This window comes from Rhinichthys klamathensis, unplaced genomic scaffold (assembly GCF_029890125.1).
Source record: "Rhinichthys klamathensis goyatoka isolate OS25496 unplaced genomic scaffold, OSU_Roscu_1.1 h1tg000613l_1, whole genome shotgun sequence".
In the NCBI taxonomy this organism is placed as follows: domain Eukaryota; kingdom Metazoa; phylum Chordata; class Actinopteri; order Cypriniformes; family Leuciscidae; genus Rhinichthys; species Rhinichthys klamathensis.
The window spans coordinates 59,850-79,087 of NW_026607066.1; the positions used below are offsets into that span (position 1 = coordinate 59,850).

General features: G+C 38.2%; 1 protein-coding gene across 2 annotated transcripts in view; it reads right to left on the bottom strand.

Moving 5' to 3' along the window:
* Positions 1-18,635, bottom strand: part of fgd5a (FYVE, RhoGEF and PH domain containing 5a) — a 48,551-nt gene extending 29,916 nt beyond the window's left edge. For both annotated transcript variants that reach the window (XM_056240781.1, XM_056240780.1), the window contains exons 1-5: positions 18,048-18,635; positions 13,949-16,635; positions 7,524-7,641; positions 5,101-5,159; positions 4,621-4,651 (exon numbers count right to left, since the gene is read on the bottom strand). In XM_056240781.1, the coding sequence (XP_056096756.1) occupies positions 4,621-4,651; positions 5,101-5,159; positions 7,524-7,641; positions 13,949-16,563 (2,823 nt within the window). In that variant the 5' untranslated portion in view covers positions 16,564-16,635; positions 18,048-18,635. The remainder of the gene's footprint in view (positions 1-4,620; positions 4,652-5,100; positions 5,160-7,523; positions 7,642-13,948; positions 16,636-18,047) is intronic.
* Between the last annotated feature and the right edge of the window lie 603 nt (positions 18,636-19,238).

The window sequence follows — 19,238 nt, forward strand, 5'->3', positions numbered from 1 at the left end:
ACACAGGAATGAATTGGCTGGTGGGAGATACTTGTCTTATTGTAATTGTTTATGCTTCTGCATGCTTTTCATTTCAGAAAAAATTAAGCAAGCTGCAATTTCTCAATCTCATGCCTATTCACATGCCTAGAAACCTGCACTACAATTAAGAGCATAACTTCCCATTAGGGACAGGTTTTGGAATTTCTTTATATTTTGGTGTTATTCAATATCAAACAATGGAACAATAGGCCACATGTTCTGTCCTGTAGCGTTCTGATAGAGGACGCTTTCACTTTCAGAGTACACAAACCAAAGTGAGAGAGAAAAAAGTATATATACATAAAAAGGGAGAAACAAATGACAGGATAAGCAACCCAAGAAAATATTTTTACTCAGGTGTCGCTCTTTCAACTTTGTCTCAGATGTTTCTCCTAAAATTTGTAATGAGAAATAAAAAATAAATAAACATGACAACCACTGACAAAGTAGGTGTATGTAGCTCTAAGATGAATTTGGACAACATAGGACAGATAATTTGGTCTTGAAAGAATATGATGAGAAATGTTTGAATTCATGTTGAAATCTCCACTTTCAATGGCTTTTAAAGAGGGATTATAACAGATCATAAAGTTAGCATTTTCTGTAGAATATTAATGAAAACAAATGTAAATGTATTTTTAAATTATTTTACAATTATTTTAAAATGAACTCAAATGAACCCTTCAACATCTATACACTACAGTTCACAAGTTTATGGTTAGTAATATTTTTTATTAGAAATAAATGAATACTTTTTTTAGCAGGGATGCTGAATAAAGAAAATAAAAAAAATTATACATAAAGTATACACGTATTTTATATATATACTGTACATTTATTAAGCTGTTGTTGTGTTCATGAGAAGAATTGATTGTTGAATACTATAACAAGTGTTATGTAATGACGTAATGTGGGTGAAGTTTGCTACTCCTATCTCGTGGGCTTCATTGTTTTATAACTCCTCCTGACAGATACCACAGCTATTTTTCTCAGGAGAAAAATTTAAGAAGGAGGAGACTCAAGCAAAAGTCTCCATTTGATCTTACTGCTTTTAAATAGAAACAAATGACATATTATAGAGATCTCATATGTCAGCTTTCGTTTACAGATGGAATGCATTTGCTTTATTTGTGCTATTTTGCTTTGTTTCCTCAGCCTCTTCATCTATAGGACCAAAAAGTACTTTCCCGCAACTTTAAGAGATGTATGCTGAGCCTAAACTGCACAAATCCCCATGCAACAGCGGGGAAGGTAACACCCTCAAAGTCGCCGTTGACAGCAGCCAAACACTGATTTAATGATGTCATATAGTGGACAGAAAATCAAGGTGACTCAGATCCTCAAACTCATTAACATTCAGAACAGAGAGAGTGATTAATGACATCTTTATCTTTTCCACGTACCCCACTAATTGTTAAATGCAGTATAAATATTTATAGCACATCAATATCAAACTAAACGTTCTCCCAAGTGAAAGCTAGACATGAAATACTACTGCAGCACTTGCTCTGATGGGCCTATTCATTCGGCTCCATTCAAAATCCATCCCGCTTATGCTGCTCAATGCAAATCTATGGCATTATGTAAGAATAGGGGAACTATAATTACAGTTCTACTGTAATGCAATACACCATATGCATACAAGACACACAGGCATGTATATGATTAGCATTCTTTAGTCGTTAATAGGACAGCGATTCTATTGACTATGGCTTATTTTATTCAAATGAGGCAATTAAAATGGTGAATATGAAGTATAGTAATTTACATGAGGTGCGGTGTATGAAGAACTTTGGTTCCTGCTGGATTGTGTTAAATTGCTCCTTCAGCCCAGCCTTGACTTGATAATTAGGATACATATTGTATTAATCATGAAAACATAAGCGCTAAATCTGGTTATGAGGTAACAGTCTAGAGGACAATATTTAAAACAATAGGTTTTTTTCTGGCTAATTCCATCACTCTCACTGACTCTGCAAGCCATGCACAAATCTGCAAGCCCTAGAGAACCAGGTTAGAAAGACACTTTGGCTGTCAGAAAGGGAGAGCTAATGAAAACAAATGATAACATGAATTGGAAACAGTACATCACAGAGCAATATTAAGTACAGTGTAAAGAGCCCATGCATACAGGCAAACAGTAAAACTAGACGTCACTGAAGTCTTTTACACTGAGATATAGGAAGCAACAACAGCTAATGTCTTAATGAAAACCGTATAAAGGAAAAACATAAATTCTTTCGTTTTTTTATCCATACAATTCAAGTCAAAAGGTTCCAATGTTGTTTTGGACTCCATTGACATTCATTGTATGTACAAAAACAGTTAAAACATTCATCAAAATATATTTCAGCAAAAATAAAAACTGTATGATTTACAGTCTGTATGAATTAAATATGTATGATTTATGGAACGAAATGAGGGTAATGTTGACGAATTTAAGAATTTAAATATTTATGTGAACTATCCCTTTATAACCACTTTGATACTTAACAATAATGTCTTAAACTGAGAAATTCTCAAAAAGTGAGGGAGGAAGTTAAGTAAATTCACTAACCTTGAAAAGTTATTTGGGGCTTATTACCAGAACTGATGTGTTTTTATGTTTATAAGTGGCGAGGCTCACGAGAAGATACCCAAAACAAAGGCCTGGTGCGTAGGTATTGCGTCACTCACAGGCTCACTTTTTCAAGACAAGGTTGTCAAAGGCAGGAAGTCTCAGTTACTGAAACAACACTGATAAAGGTTTGCTAACCCCCCACCCTGAGTGTGTGTGTGTGTCTTTCAATGTATGTGATATGTGCATGTTGGTGCATTTGCAATTGGCTGCCAAGACACAGGTAGTGACATCACCAGCACAGATCTAATTTAGGAGCCTTTCTATGGGACCTTTGTATTTCAAGTCTGTAGCACCCTAAGTATGAGCAATGGTAATACTGGCACTTGCCTTAAAAATCAACTAATAAGGTTGCATTCGTGAAACTATTTTACTGGTTGAAGCACAAGCCAGTATGATCCAAGAGCAAATCAGATGACCTGCATACTGACTGGTAGCAATATACTGGCTTAGGATTGTTTTTAACATCTCTGTGATGTATATACATTGCCAGAATTGAGAGACATGGCATATGTATTTAGTGACCACAGAGGTCTTGGATACTACAAGATAATTTTATGTGTATACATTGATAAACCCTGTAAACACAGTGATTTATCAGGGTGGAAGGATTTACCAGCCATATTTTTTTTTAGGTTAGCAGAAAGTAAGACTTTTTTGCAAAAATCTCACCTACAACCATTGCAGTTGAATATATGTATATATATATACACTCACCGGCCACTTTATTAGGTACACCTGTCCAACTGCTCGTTAACACTTAATTTCTAAGCAGCCAATCACATGGCGGCAACTCAGTGCATTTAGGCATGTAGACATGGTCAAGACAATCTCCTGCAGTTCAAACCGAGCATCAGTATGGGGAAGAAAGTTGATTTGAGTGACTTTGAACGTGGCATGATTGTTGGTGCCAGAAGGGCTGGTCTGAGTATTTCAGAAACTGCTAATCTACTGGGATTTTCACGCACAACCATCTCTAGGGTTTACAGAGAATGGTCCGAAAAATAAAAAACATCCAGTGAGCGGCAGTTCTGTGGGCGGAAATGCCTTGTTGATGCCAGAGGTCAGAGGAGAATGGCCAGACTGGTTCGAGCTGATAGAAGGGCAACAGTGACTGAAATAACCACTCGTTACAACCGAGGTATGCAGCAAAGCATTTGTGAAGCCACAACACGCACAACCTTGAGGCGGATGGGCTACAACAGCAGAAGACTCCACCGGGTACCACTCATCTCCACTACAAATAGGAAAAAGAGGCTACAATTTGCAAGAGCTCACCAAAATTTTACAGTTGAAGACTGGAAAAATGTTGCCTGGTCTGATGAGTCTCGATTTCTGTTGAGACATTCAGATGTTAGAGTCAGAATTTGGCGTAAACAGAATGAGAACATGGAACCATCATGCCTTGTTACCACTGTGCAGGCTGGTGGTGGTGGTGTAATGGTGTGGGGGATGTTTTCCTGGCACACTTTAGGCCCCTTAGTGCCAATTGGGCATCGTTTAAATGCCACGGCCTACCTGAGCATTGTTTCTGACCATGTCCATCCCTTTATGGCCACCATGTACCCATCCTCTGATGGCTACTTCCACCATGTCACAAAGCTCTAATCATTTCAAATTGGTTTCTTGAACATGACAATGAGTTCACTGTACTAAAATGGCCTCCAAAGTCACCAGATCTCAACCCAATAGAGCATCTTTGGGATGTGGTGGAACGGGAGATTCGCATCATGGATGTGCAGCCGACAAATCTGCGGCAACTGTGTGATGCCATCATGTCAATATGGACCAAACTCCCTGAGGAATGCTTCCAGCACCTTGTTGAATCTATGCCACGAAGAATTGAGGCAGTTCTGAAGGCAAAAGGGGGTCCAACCCGTTACTAGCATGGGGTACCTAATAAAGTGGCCGGTGAGTGTATATATATATATATATATATATATATATATATATGTATATTTAAAAAAAGCAGATTTTCATACCTCTTGAAGAATCTTCAGAGCCTTCACATGTCTGTAGATAATTGAAAAGAGGTGACATTATTTTTTTACTCTTAAAGACAGAACAAAACACCTGTCCAATTCTGTCAAGCAGATATATCCCTGATCATCTAAGTAAAACCAACATTTAAACAGTCAATTTATGAAGTCAGTTGAGATACATAACACATAGATTTGAAGGGCTTAGGAGAAAAAGCAGGCTTGCTTATATCGGATCGCATTTAATAAATCTGCACGCTTAATGACTCATTGAGGCGCTGCTGAAATGCAATAACTTAAGGCAGACAGTCCAGTAATAGGCTGTCAGTTTGAGTATCAGAGGAGCTGTTGAGTGAACAAGAATAGACAGTGATAAAGATGTGGACAGGGTCTGGATAAAGAAGATCCCTGAAGGACATCACATGAGACACAATTGGTCTGTATCTGAAATGTGTTCAAATCCAGACAGAGACAAACACTTACTCTCTTTCTGAGTCCACCAGGTCTTTGGCAACGTAGTAGGCTCTGGATCGGCCATCAATCTGAAAGTGACAGAAAAGAAAGCCATGAGAGATAAATGAAGAGACCCAGTGTTGTAAGAGTACATAGTGCAGTACACTTGCAGCTTTTAGTTACAACACTGAGTAAATAGAAATAAATAGATTATATTAATACTGTATATAAATGTATTGATAGATACATATATGGAGACAGAGTGAGAAAGGGATGGACATTCTGATCTAATTTCTCATTCAACCCTGTCAAAAGAAGACTGATTATTTCATTAAACCACAACGTAAATGAGAAAGCTTTCCTGAACGTGCCGCTTTAAGCACAGATGCATTATGGATGAGAGGCTGCGTTCATGGCAAGCACAAATCCACCATTGATTTGCAAGCTAATCACAGCTGTCTGAACACGTGTGTTACTACTGAATGGACATATTTAGGAGAACACGACTGGAACATAATTGCTAATACTCTACATATCTATGTTTAGATTTTAATAGTTTTGTCAAAATCTGGGCTAAACTCATTTTTATGCATGCATAAAAATCCATAATGAAACAAATTGTAAAGTGCAGCTGGCTTTTTTCCAGCTTGTTGTTGTGCCGGGACAGGTTACTCCCAGATATTCTTTTCTTTTTAAAGACGAAGAAAACAAGGAAGCAGGCGTCACAAGGCCGGGGCCCCGGCTGATATTACAGTGGCAGAGGGAAGGGGTGGGGTCCGGCTCTCACTGCAGCGCTACACTGACTGCCAGGAGATGTATGAACCTGGATCTCAGACAATTGCACACGCAGGGAATTCCACTTCAACAGGGAGGGTTCCTTGTTTTTACATACTTTAAAGCTGTGATTATTCAGGTAATGGTGTAAGGGAAGGTTATAAGAGGTACTGTAGTAAAAGTGTATACAAGATCGGAAAGTGTAAGATTAAACTGACAGACATTATTTTTGTGGGCTATTATAACACAAGAGTTTATAAACGTTTTTGATATCAGGGACACAAAAAGGATGAGTTTAAGCCTTCTTAAAATTTATAAAAAATATAAGCAGATTAATATGTTAAACTATAAAGACACATTTATACATTAATTTTTTTTAAGTATTATAAAAACAACATGTTTGCAATATTAAATAATGTCTGATATTTTTAATACATTATATAATACTTAGTAGGGGTGGAAATCTCCTGGCACCTCACAATTCGATTACGATTCAAAGGATTGCGATGCGATGATAAAACGATTACTTGGTACTTGTGATATAGTATACAAATATAGTAAACTGTATTTATTACATTAAATATTGTGTATTTACTTTGTATTAGGTTTTTTTAGAATACTGTATTAAAAAACTCCCTACAAGTACAATAAATTCTTGAAAGGATACACATTGTAATATCTTGTTCTGAAATAAATCAGAAATATTTCTCTCTGGATTTTTCTGCAGACTCCCAGGCCCTGAATTTGAAATACACTACCATTCAAAAGATTGGGGTCAGTAAGATTAATATTTCTGAAAAAAGTATATTTTGCTCACCAAGGCTGCATTTATTTGGTATTGTATTATACAATATTTATTCTTTTGATGGCAAAGCTGAATTTTCAGCATCATTACTCCAGTCTTCAGTGTCACATATCACACAAATCATTTTAACATGCTGATTTGGTGCTCAAAAATCTCTTGTTATTATAGATGTTGAAAAAAGTTGTGCTGCTTAATATTTTTGTTAAAACTGTGATACACTTTTACAGGATTCTTATAACAGTATTTGTTTTTTTACTGTACTAAAGCATTAAAATATGTTTGCAGAGATTTAGGAAACATGCTAAATTCAAATTTTTTTTTTTTTCGAAAAACAATGAATTCTGAGTCAGAATGTCTGTTTTTGTTTTGGTCAGTATGATCCTGCCCACTGCCAATTAATCCAATAGTATTTCAACACCGCAGGTTGCCAGGTGGCAGAAGATATAGCATATTGCATTCATGAAAGCCAGCAAACGAACTGGGTCAAAGAACGCATAGTCTACAAGAACTAAAAAGCATCGGCACCCTTCTAAAGAGGTCTATGACCAGAGGCATATTAAAACACATACTAAAATGCGGATAAATATAGAGTGTAAGGCTCATTGCATTCCATTGTCAATTGCGCTCGTTGCTGTTGCGTGTCCTCAATCTAGCACCCCATGTGAGCGTTGAGCCTGAGGAGGAGGGGGCGGGGCAAACAACTCTCTCCAATATTTCGAATTTGGACTGCAGTATCCATTTTTACCACTAGCTGTCAATATTACATAATGCACCTTTAACAAAACGTATCAAATCCAAACCTGAACGGTAGTGTATGTACCACTACTAGTAAGCATTGACAAGCCTTTGCAAATTGATAAAATTGTTAGCTAACCTGTCGATCATGGCAGTGGTCTCCACAACCGTCCTCTTCTTCAGATGTACGTCCATGATCTTCCTCATTGGACACAGTGGCAGACACAGGACCAACAGGAAAAGGCTCAGTGTAGGCACTGAGAATAGATGAAAACATGAGAGATAGTTCATTTGATGCACTATACTCATTATGGATTAGTTAGTACTGTACGTATAGGCTTTCACACAAATTTTAATTTCGTTTTGAAAAGGGATTAGCACCAATTTTTATCTTGACTTATGAGTCCACATAATACATGCACAGAAACTTTCGTGAGCTGAGTTTAGTTTTTAGCCTTCCTCCTAGACTAAAAATAACGTTTAAATTAACATTAAATCTCTAATGAAAGTCCACCACCATTACAGTGTCTAACAGAGCCCAGAGGAGAAACTTAACTGTTACGATCAGAACACTGCATGTGGCAAACAACAAACCATCCAATCTCTCCAAATCAAAAACAACGGAACAAACCGTCTCAAAAAAATGTTTTGAATTAGAGGGCACTTTGGTATCCAGCAGAGCAGAAATTACCCTTTGCCAAGGAGAAACAAATTCCCCCTCTTCATTTAAACAAGACCTGGTGAGAATAATTTGTTTTTTTCCTCCCCTGCTCCTCCTTACAGTAGTAACACGGATGGCTGGGGCCAGATTGCGAGGACGTTTACGGTTGGGCATGAAAGGCTGGCTTGGTGATCCTGTGGTGAGCACTTAAAGCCGAAAAGAAGATGCAGCCCTGAGGATATGCAAATATGCACAATGAAGCTGCTTATACCGTGGAGGGCACATATGAGGGAAACTTTGAGTGCACTTGCGCCTACACTTATCTAGAGGCAACAGCAAGAATCTCTCAGACTTTTGCATTCTTGGTTTTAAAAGATTGTTTAACGGAATCAAATTTAAAAGCAATAAAAATCAGTGTGTGCGTATACTGTCATATAAACGCTTTAGAGGTGCTCAGCTGGGCCTGGGTGTCATACTACTCAAGGACACTGTAAGCTTCTGAAAAGCACACACACACACACACAATGTCTGGAGGTGGAAGTGGAAATTGCTCATTGCTCATAGCCAGCTGAACTGGGCGAGCTAAGGTGACAGTTCATTTTAAGGCCCCAGATGAAGCATATAGGAGCCTTCTGGCAGGACGTCACTACAATCTTCAGTGATCTCACCAGCTGAGGACTCCATTTTCAGTGAAAGCGAAAGGTAGCATAAGACAAAGCAAGCTGTTTTGTATTTATTTATCTGAAACACAGGTCTTTCAAATAAATTCGAACTGAAATTGCTCATATGCAGCTCTCCAGGATGAAACAAAATAGATTTTTTTATCAACATCTGGTTTTCAGACTGGTATATGATTTGTATCTTTTGCATCATGCTGAGGGTATTGTCACGACACAACAATACGCATTTTCACTCTGGTGAGAAATAATAGAATAAATACAAATAAAAAGTAATATATAAAATATAAACATTTACATATTTACAAAAAATACAAAAAGCCATTGGAAAATTCTGAAGTCAAGTGTATGTAAAATGTGCATTCATCTCTGCCACCCTACTGTACATAATCTCTCCATCAGCCAAAAGTGACGATTTACACAATCCTCCAGACTCTTCAACATTAACATTTATGAGGAGCAATTATAGAGCAAAGTACTTCTCTAAGCTGTTTGCTTTAAGGTACCCATGAGCTAAATTTACTGCTGAAAATTACACAGAGAGTGCAATGATTTCCTATAACACACCTATATGTCCTACTGCCTGATGCTTCCCTGAGGCTTGTTATATGTAATTCAATTGATTTAAACTCTTGATAATAAAATATACATTAGAAACCCTGGTGTTTCTCTGTCTGAATCTGTGTAATAGTGCTATTATAGAAGATAAGCATCGCTGAGATGACTTCATTACCAGACTTCATTTAACAAAACGTATTTTAATGCAGATGAGGAGAAAGTGAAGAACGGTTTGTGTTGGTTGAACCGAGAGATGTCTATTCTTGCTTGGTTTTAGTTTGGTGGTGTTAAAGGGATAGCTCGCCCAAAAATAAAAATTCTGTCATCATCAGGGATATTTGTTCGTTTTGTCATCTTTTCAGAATCATTTAATTTATCTTTAATGTTAAATGCTTTTAAATTCGTCACATTCAGTTCAAAGGATCTGCTTTCTTACAAATATCTGTTACATTTTTAAGTTGTAAATATTATTCAAGTCAAACAGTGACCCCTGCCTTTACTGTAATATTAGAAAAGACACGAAGAAAGCTGGGAACGATGACAACAACAATATCTTTGTGGTAGCCTTGCTTTCCTGACTGCCACACCTCGCCTTGTTGTTTGGGTCGCAGGGGAGTCTGGGAGATCGGTATTGCCTGTCTCCACCCCATCCCACTGACCCTGTCCCCTCGCCCTTGTCCTGCATTTCCTGTAAACAGCAGTGTGGAGGCTCATTGGCTGGGTGCGTCTTCTCTTGGGATAACCTGGCAATGACCTGAGAGCCCTGGGCACCAGGCCCAACTCAGACCGGACCGGACCAGGCCAGGCCAGACCCACACCCAAGTTTTGTGAGCATTAAAATGCAGAGAGCTTTCAGAACACATTTATGTTTCTTTGATATGCTTGCTGTATGTTTGTTAATTTTCTTATTCTATAATGTGCATAATAATACTAATAATCAAGACATATCAAGAGAATGAAGGGTCAAAAACAACTCAAAATATAATATGATATATAATATAATATAATATAATATATGCTGCAAAGATCTTTAGACAATCGGCAGTTTCTAAACGCATGAATAAACAAAAAATTAACTGAAACATTTTTAATTATTATTGATGATTTGATTCTAATTACTAAATTCTAGTATATGAATACTTTTGAAAACTAATCATTTAGAATATTTCTACAATATAGGAGGTTCAATAGTCAATATTATACACTATAGTTGCTAATTATAACTATAAAAAGGAGTTTCAAAATTTTTCCTCAATCATCTTCTCACTCTACCCACTCTCCTTTGGGACCAGCAAAGAGTACAAAACGTTTCTCTGATTGGCTTGGGCATGAAAAATATTCTTTCTTTATACATCTGCAATCAATCACTGTCCTGTCATTGTGTCTCCATCCACCAAAGTGGCAATGTCAATTTTTCTCTGCAGGCATTCAAAATACGACAAACAAAAACAGACAGAACATCAGCAGTGACGGAGGATTCTCTTGGGACACAGAGCGGCTAATGGTGCAGACACATAGACCCATTTGCAAGCATGCAATGCTGTTAGATTGCACGGCAACGCAATGAGTCAATAATGTCACCAGAAAAAAGGTCCCTGGCTCCCATATCATCTTCTGAATAATAGAGGATGCTCAAAAGTGTGGCACATAAACACTTTAGCCAGGGGTAATATCCAAAAGTAGTGAGTATTCACACCATCCCTAGCAGGCTAGTACTCAAAAATAAGTCAATAACGATTTACTGGTAAAAGCTGAAAACACAGACTGAAGTAAAAGACCTGCAAATCCTCTAAGACCTAACCAAAACACACCCATTATACATTAAGAGAATAGGGACAACCCTTTTAGACCATGCACCGCGCGCACCGACCATTTTTCCCGTCGTTAGACTAGCAAAAGTGCATTCGGACTTTTGGTGCAAGAAAGACTTTTAGGACTAAGTGCACTTGCGCCCTGCGCTTTAGACCGTAGATCGTTATAATAGGGCCCATATTCTTTAATCAAAAAAAATTCCCCTCCCTCTTGCAACAACATCTTTTCTGTTCTCTGATAGAATCATGAAAAATATTTTTTTTCCAAAAACTGCATGTACTGCATGTGAAACTGAATGTGAGTGATAAACAATGGAGAGAATAACAACATTACAAGCAATTCTGGAAATTTCCCATGTGTTTCTCTGAAAATCGGATTAAAAAGCAACCCAGAGGCCACTTGAAACAGTCACGGTCTTTGACTACACTGGAGGTAATCGAGCAGAGGTTTCTAATGATGACTCTAGGGTGGTAAAGTGAGAGCAGAGAGGGTCATACGGTCAAAAGAAGGTCAGAAAGTCATCTGTCTTTAAACCACTCTAAAACCTCAAATCTCCCAAAAGCCCAATAAAAGAAAAACACTTGGGGAATTTGGTTTATTAACACTACATGCTACTAAAATGCTCATGCAGAGAACAGAAAACTCTCCACCGGTTTTCTCATCTATTCCCCTCCACTCAGCTGCATCAGGCTGTGAGAGCATTGCAATAAAGGAGAAAAATAGCCTTGACGTTTAATCCACTTTCTTCCCATACTATTTGTATCATTGAACTATTGCATTGTATTCTTTATCACACAGATAGGGTACTTCAACAAATGTACCATCAAATCCTGCAAATGAGAAAATCAGATAAGCTACCCTGCAAGCATAGTCCATCTTTTCAACCAATGAAACTCAATACCACAGGCTGCTCCACTACTACATGCACAACACAGCACCCACAGCGTAAGTGTTTGGCAAGTCATTTTGTTTCATTATACACTAATTTATTAATTGCCCCAACACCTGCGATGAGACGACTCGACGCCTGTGAAGAGACGACTCAACGCCGGCGATATGTTATGCCCTAAATTAGTACATGATGACTAACTAACTATATTCTTCTATGTACATTTCTGAAATGCACTTTCTGTAAAGCTGCTTTGAAACAATATGTATTGTGAAAAGCGCTATACAAATAAATTTGAATTGAATTGAATTGAATTAATTTATATAACAGTTAATGGCTTTCCAGCCAGTTGATCTTGCATTGCAAAATTAAAAACACAACTGGGCCATAATGTGTCTAAAATGTAAGTAATTCAGCTTTTAACTTTAGCAAAAAAGCAATAACACATTAACAATCATGCTATTGTGCTGAATATCGGCAAGGATGCAAGCCAAATTTCACAATTGTGAGTGTGATATTGCTTAATTACTAGTGAACATGGACAACTTTTTTGCAACTTCATCTGTCCAAAAAATCCAGTATACTGTATAGGGCTGGATAATGACACACATTTCATGATTCGATTCGATTTCAATTCACAAGCTTGCAATTTGAATAGATTCTGATTCGATTCGATATTGATTATTTTGGATGTATATCAGGTAGAGTACAAGACAAATTTTCTCAAAGAAAATCTCTCAACTAAACTAGACAGGGAATCAGTTGGAACTATATTACTGTAATATTGAAGGTTAAAATGAACTGTAATTTGTTACTGATTTGTAGACAAACACTTAAATTACGCACAAGGAAGTTTTTACAATAATTAAGTTATAATACTAACTTTACAATTATGTTTTTTGAAATATAAACATTTAGAAGAGGGCTGTCGTAAAAACTTGATGGACGTAATATGGTGCATATACACTATTTAGCAAATGCTTCTCTCTAAAGTTAATTTTTTGAGCTAACTAACAAGTTTACGTTCCCTGGATGGCTTTACAAGGTAAATGTAACATTATGTGACAGATTGTTCACAAGCTCATTTATTTACATCTTTCCGTGGTTGAAACACTAATTGAGCAATTATATGATACAGATTTCGTAAAGTTGTTCTGAAGTTGCATCTTTTATCATACCTTCTAGTGTTCATTTATGTTTATTTCATGGTGTAACTAGTAGTAAAGTGAAAGAGATGCCACTTCGATTGATCTGAGTCAGCAACTCCGATCATCACGCCACATTAAAAAGCACCAAAACGGTATTTACTGTTGGAATTGCATAATAAAATGGACAGATTTCGTAATCTGACACTTTTTTTCATATCAAAAGTAACAAAGCACAGAGCTTATTGTGATTTATTGGATGGGAGGCTCGCTACAATGTTCTGTTCATTCATCAACTGAAAACAGGATAAACTAAAGGATCGATTCTTGGGATTTAAGAATCGATAACAGTTTATAAAAATGAGAATCGATTAAAATCAAGAAATCTATTTTTTTCCCCCCAGACCTAATGTATGTACATCTATCTGTCCAATATTTCATGATGTAGTCGTCTAGTATATCTGTAATAATTTAAATCTCGTTTATTCAGTCAGGAAGATTACAGAAAGTGTTCTGAGACAGAGAGAGGTGCAAGCTGAGCTATCAGAGTGACCAAACACTTGCCTAATTTCCTGTTAACATTGTTTTGGCCAGCACTTCCTCCAGACTTGTGTGATGGTATTGCCATTGTGTTCAGAGGAAGGGGTTTCAGCATTCAAAATATAACTCTCTAGACAATCTTATGCTACAGTCTGGTGATTTAAACAGAAATAAGTCTTGCTATTATAGTTCATTTCAGATCTCTTTAATCCGTTTTATAATTATCATGATGTGGAAAATATGCATTTTTAATTATGTAGTTCTATAAAAGACTGACTATACCTTTCAGTGTCTTGCTCTTGAGTGGTGGTCTTGTTTTCTATTCCTGCAAAACTATTCATGTCCACATAGCCATCGTTCTCATTGGCATGTGCTGCTGTCCGATTGTGGTCATCGAAGAAATCTGTAATAGTGACTGCCCGAGTGGGCCGCCCATGTGGAATCTGGATATTCTCATAGTCTGAGCTCATTGCAGGAATGTTTTCATAGTCAGAAGTATCTGCACTTGGGAAGGAGATGGAGCGAGGCTTCGTGAGAGGTAGGGGCATGAAGGGGGGCCGAGAGCGGTCCTCAAAGGATTCCACTCTGGCTATACCCCTGTTGCTGTAACTCTTGGGTGCACCTTGCCTTCTTTGCCTCTCTTTGTAAAGCAGAAAGGTGGTAGGTGTTTCTGAGTTGTGTTGTGGCTTTCCCACATGGGACTGAAGCTGCGGGGAACCACTTGTACTTCTTCGATCAAGCTCCAGTACTCGAATGGGCCCATGGTGGCTAGATTCAGATGATGACCTTGAGGAGCGGACACTGCCATCTCCACGGGCTTTGCTTTCTGATTTTTTCTTAAATTTTAAAGCCAAGAAACGCTTAAATGATGTTGTCTTCTTTTTGGGGTTGTCAGGAGACTCATGCTGGATTAGAAGAGATGGAGAGCTTTTGGTCACAGGCCTCTTAGTTATGTAAGCTAACTCAAAAGGCGGTGGGATATCGACTAAAGATGTAGGTGTCGACACACCACTGGAGGACTGGTGACTTCTTTGAGAAAAGCTTCCAGAGGAAGTAATGACACAAGGCAAAGAAAGTGTGTCATCTTTTCTTTGCAATCTGCATTCCTCTCTAGGAGATTTCTCACCCTCAAAGTGTCCTGAGAATGGCAAATCTCTGCCCTCAACAGAAAGCGATCGAGGAGAAAGAAGAAAGCGCCTTGGCTTTAATGAGGGAATAATTCGGTTGGCCTCTGTTTCACCTGAAAGCTTGGGTTGTGGATCTCCATTTTGATCCAAGGCCACAGTGTAGTAGTCATGAGATTGGTACTCAGTGCCCGTCTCCTCAGGCACAGTCTCAGGAACATATCCAGGTACTTTCCCAGAGAGCGAACGAGATCTCGTCACAATGCTCTTCCTGTCCATTGAGATAAAGTTCTCACCTTCTGAGTCAAAGCCAGCCTCCTCGTAAATGTGTTCATCACTTTCTGTGTCCGATTCCTCAAAAAAAGGCACAATATGGCAGTCCAGCTCTTCAATGTCCTCTTCAAATGCTTCCGTGGTATGGGCAAAAACCAAACGGTTTGTAAGTTCTGGAGTTCTGCCTAAATCTAAGTCAGCAGGAACGGTGATGTTGCAAAGTCTCAGACGTGGCTGGCAGCTGTTCCTCTGATTCAAGAGGCCTTGTCCCCGTCTAGCTGATCGTTCTCTTATACTTTTGCACTTGGTTTTCCTCTCCATGTTGACTGGCTCATCTTCGTCTCCTATCTCGACATAATCTTCAGATGAAACACACTCCACCTGCTGATCATCCCCATCATGGTCTTCAATATCAGCATAGTCATTCGCTCCTTCGTTTTTTGTCATCTCTTGACCCTCAGAAACAGGTTGCAAGACACCATTTTCTAATTTTGCCTGTTCCTCCTCCAACTCTGCCACATCCTCCGATGATACGTAGTAAGGTTCTTGATTTGATGTTCCCTCTGTTGAGTCCATTGGTTTCTCATTGCTGGATTCTTCATCAGTGCATCTTGCTTCTGGATCAGAGGTGCATGTCAAATCACTTGGCACAACCTCAATGACAGAGTAGGGCTCGAATGCATCTTCTGTCTCCTCTGCAAACCTGAAGCGTCCAGATGGGTCTTTGGTTGCACGTTCAGCCTGCCAAGTGCTGTTATCATCCACTGTGCCAATAATGTCATAAGGGTATTCCTCACACAGTGAGGGTTGACTGCAGTTTGTAGCCTTTGAAAAAAGCCCAGTCTGATCTTCTTCTGCCTCATGATGAACACAGTTTGCAGCTGCTCTATTGTCCTCTTCATATTGATCATTGGCACGTTGAAAATTGTCTGATGGTTGTTCCTCAATCTCTTCATACGGACTTTGACATTCATCTGCAGGCTGATCTTTAGTAGGTGTCTCATTCTCAGAACATGCACAGGTGTCCTCAAGTACATTATAAGAATCTTCTCTATTTTCAGCTGGCTTGGTATCATCAGTGTTTTTGCTGTGGTCTTCATCTGTTGAATCAAGAATTTCATCAACCATTTCTGACAAATTTGAAGAGGCTGCATGCGGCACTTCAGTAATATCATCTTTACCGTCATCCTCTCCCACTGTTTCATCTGCTGGCATTTGTAATTCTCCCTCTATTTCATTATAATAAGTTGTGTCATGGTTAGTGTCAGATAAGTCTTTTTCAGATAACTCGCTCTCCATGTGATCATCAGTACAGTTTTCTCTGAATGCATCGGTTTCATCCTGTGTGACATCTGATTCATTGTCCTGCTTCAGCTCCAGTCTATCAGAGGATGTTATGTCCCCATTACCCACAATGATTTGGCTCAATTCAGAGGCTAGCCTTGGTTTGGGTGCCACAGGAGGTTTAGGACCTCGGGTGGAAGGACAAGGCCTTGACATCAGGGTGGAGCACACAGTTATAGTCAAATGGCTTTGTCTTTGGTTGAGAAGTTTGGAATTGCTGCTAAAAATCTGCAAATAGAAAGAGAAAAGAAGATAATATTTCATTGTTGAATTGGATATCTTTGCAATAGAAATAAATGAAAGAACCTATAATCATGCCATTATGAGTTCAGCTGTTCCTTTAAAGAAGCATATTGATTGATCTACATTGACCATTTGATTGACGAACAGCAACTTCTGAACTTAAAACTTAATGAAGTGATTATATGCTCAATCCAGTCACACTGAACATCATTTTGACAACCACAAAACAAAGTGAAAAAAAGCCACATAAATAATGTATTTTAATAACATCACAGCAATTAACTCTGAAGTGCATCTTCTCATAAAGCGTTAACCTGAGGGCCATTTTTGGTGAAACACACCCTTTCTCTTAACAAAACTCATACTCCCCTGGTCTTTTCCTGTTATTTGCTACCTGCCTTGACGCACGTCCTATTAAACTCACCGTGCACTTGGTGCTCACCCTGCTAAGATGTTGTTTCCTGACACGACTAATTAACTATTCCAGCAGACTCTCCTGGAAGGACTGCGGACAGGAAGTGCAAAGGGGAAGGACATTACAGTGCACCCTGTCTCCTCCATGAACCCCTTCCCCATTTTTTTTCTACAAGAGCACAGTTTTGCACAACACAAATACACATCCTTCTCGTCAGTCTTCCCATGATTCACTGTCCAGTGATAAATCCCACCCCTGACAACCCCCAGACTGTTTTTTTTTTTTTTTTTTTTGCTGAAAAGGACGTTTCAGTGCGTTGAAGAACAATAAAAAGAGAAACATCAACATCCCAACTAAGGTCCCCTTGGCAAAATAACAGGATATGAATTATGCAACAAGAATTCACTTAAAACAAATGGTTAAACACAATAGGAGGAATAAAGGGAGAAACAAACTCTTTTACTGTGTAAAGCCATCAGTGCATGATCTCAGATATGGGCTCTAACTAAAGTGTCAACCATTTTTATTTGTGTCAACCTACCAGCTGAGTGAACAGGACAAACTGAATTAACATAATTCAGAAAGACTGAATTAACATAATGTGACAAAATCATAAATTAACTTATGAGCATTTATAAATATTATTAGAACTAACATATATTAGTGTTAGAAAAAAAATCATTCAATACAGCATCACCGTTCATAATAACTATATGACTAAAATAAAAATGTCTATATATGACAGTTCTTAAAATCTAGTAATTTAACACACCGTCAAAACAGTGTAACTGTATATGAGAAAAAACCCAGTTATTTCCTGTCCTTATAAACTTTTTTCACTATTAGCCTGCATGCATTCAATACTCTTTAATATCGAACAGAACGGGATGTTGTCTATTTATATGCTTAAGTTCACACATTCGCAAAAGTAAAACAATTTAACAGTATTGAAAAGTTAACTCAGAACTATTTGGTTTCATACCTGCGTACATTGTCGGATGTCATCCACCGTGGCATCTGAAATATTTCCACATTATTCCTTGATATTCCGCAGAAGCAACAGTATATATCCAGAGGTGCCGTGAACTTACTCCCGGGACATTTGTCATAAAGCTTGAGAAGTAAACAATAAACACTTCATCACGTATTCGACGCCGTGCCAACAAAAATATCAGTTTTATTATCGACTGTTGCAGCAGGTCTCTTTAGATCCGCGCGCTTTCCGCCTTAAGGAATGAGAGAGATGCGCGAACTCTCCAATCTGCGCGTGGAGACTGAAGGTGTTTTCCGCGCGCTTCCTGAGGAGGTACAGCGAGTCTCCCTCACGGGAATACAAGGATCGATGACCGAAACCACAGAGAAAAACATCTAATGCCAATAACCATCAGTTGGCGTATGGCACTTTCAAGAACAATTGCTCCATTAGGCTACTGCAACGATATGGTATGTTTCAGGATCCGATTTAGAGGATATCTGAGAGAATTTCTTGCTCTCACAGGAAAATAACTCGAAATATCTAATCAAACTGCGCTTGTACTACCACATCGTCATTCTATTTAGTTGTATAGCTTAAAACTTCGGACATAGCCTACATATAGGATACATAGCTGACGATTAAAGCCAAATTTTCTATCAATAAGGTTTAAGTCAATAAATTTAAATAATTGCCCTACTTAATTGTGTTTAAAAAATAGGCTTTTAAATAATGCAATAATTTTGTTGGTAGCCTTTCAAAGACTATTTCATGTAATTTGGTTAAACAAATGTTCCTAAAACCGGTTCTAAAAACAGTTTTACTAAATAAATGCTTTCAGCCAGGCTTCCTTTCTGCTCATCTGTTGCCTGATTGGAGGAAAGCAGCTCTTTAAAAACCTCTCTTCATAACAGGAAACTGCTATCCCTCTTTCCTGCACAACAGGCAACGCTTCCTTAGCAACAAATTAACCAGTGTGCTGCTGCTGTTAACACACTTTCCCCCCCCCTTAATTTAACTTCACACTAATAGGAGAGCACAAATTCAATGAGTATTTTTAGATTAAACCTGTTCTTATAAATAAACAAAATAGGGGATGTCCAAGGGATGCACCATTTTTTTAAAAACCCACAAGTGATAGTCCTGACTCACCTAACATGAAAGAAGGAAGAAAAAAAAAACTCACCATGACAGCGGTCT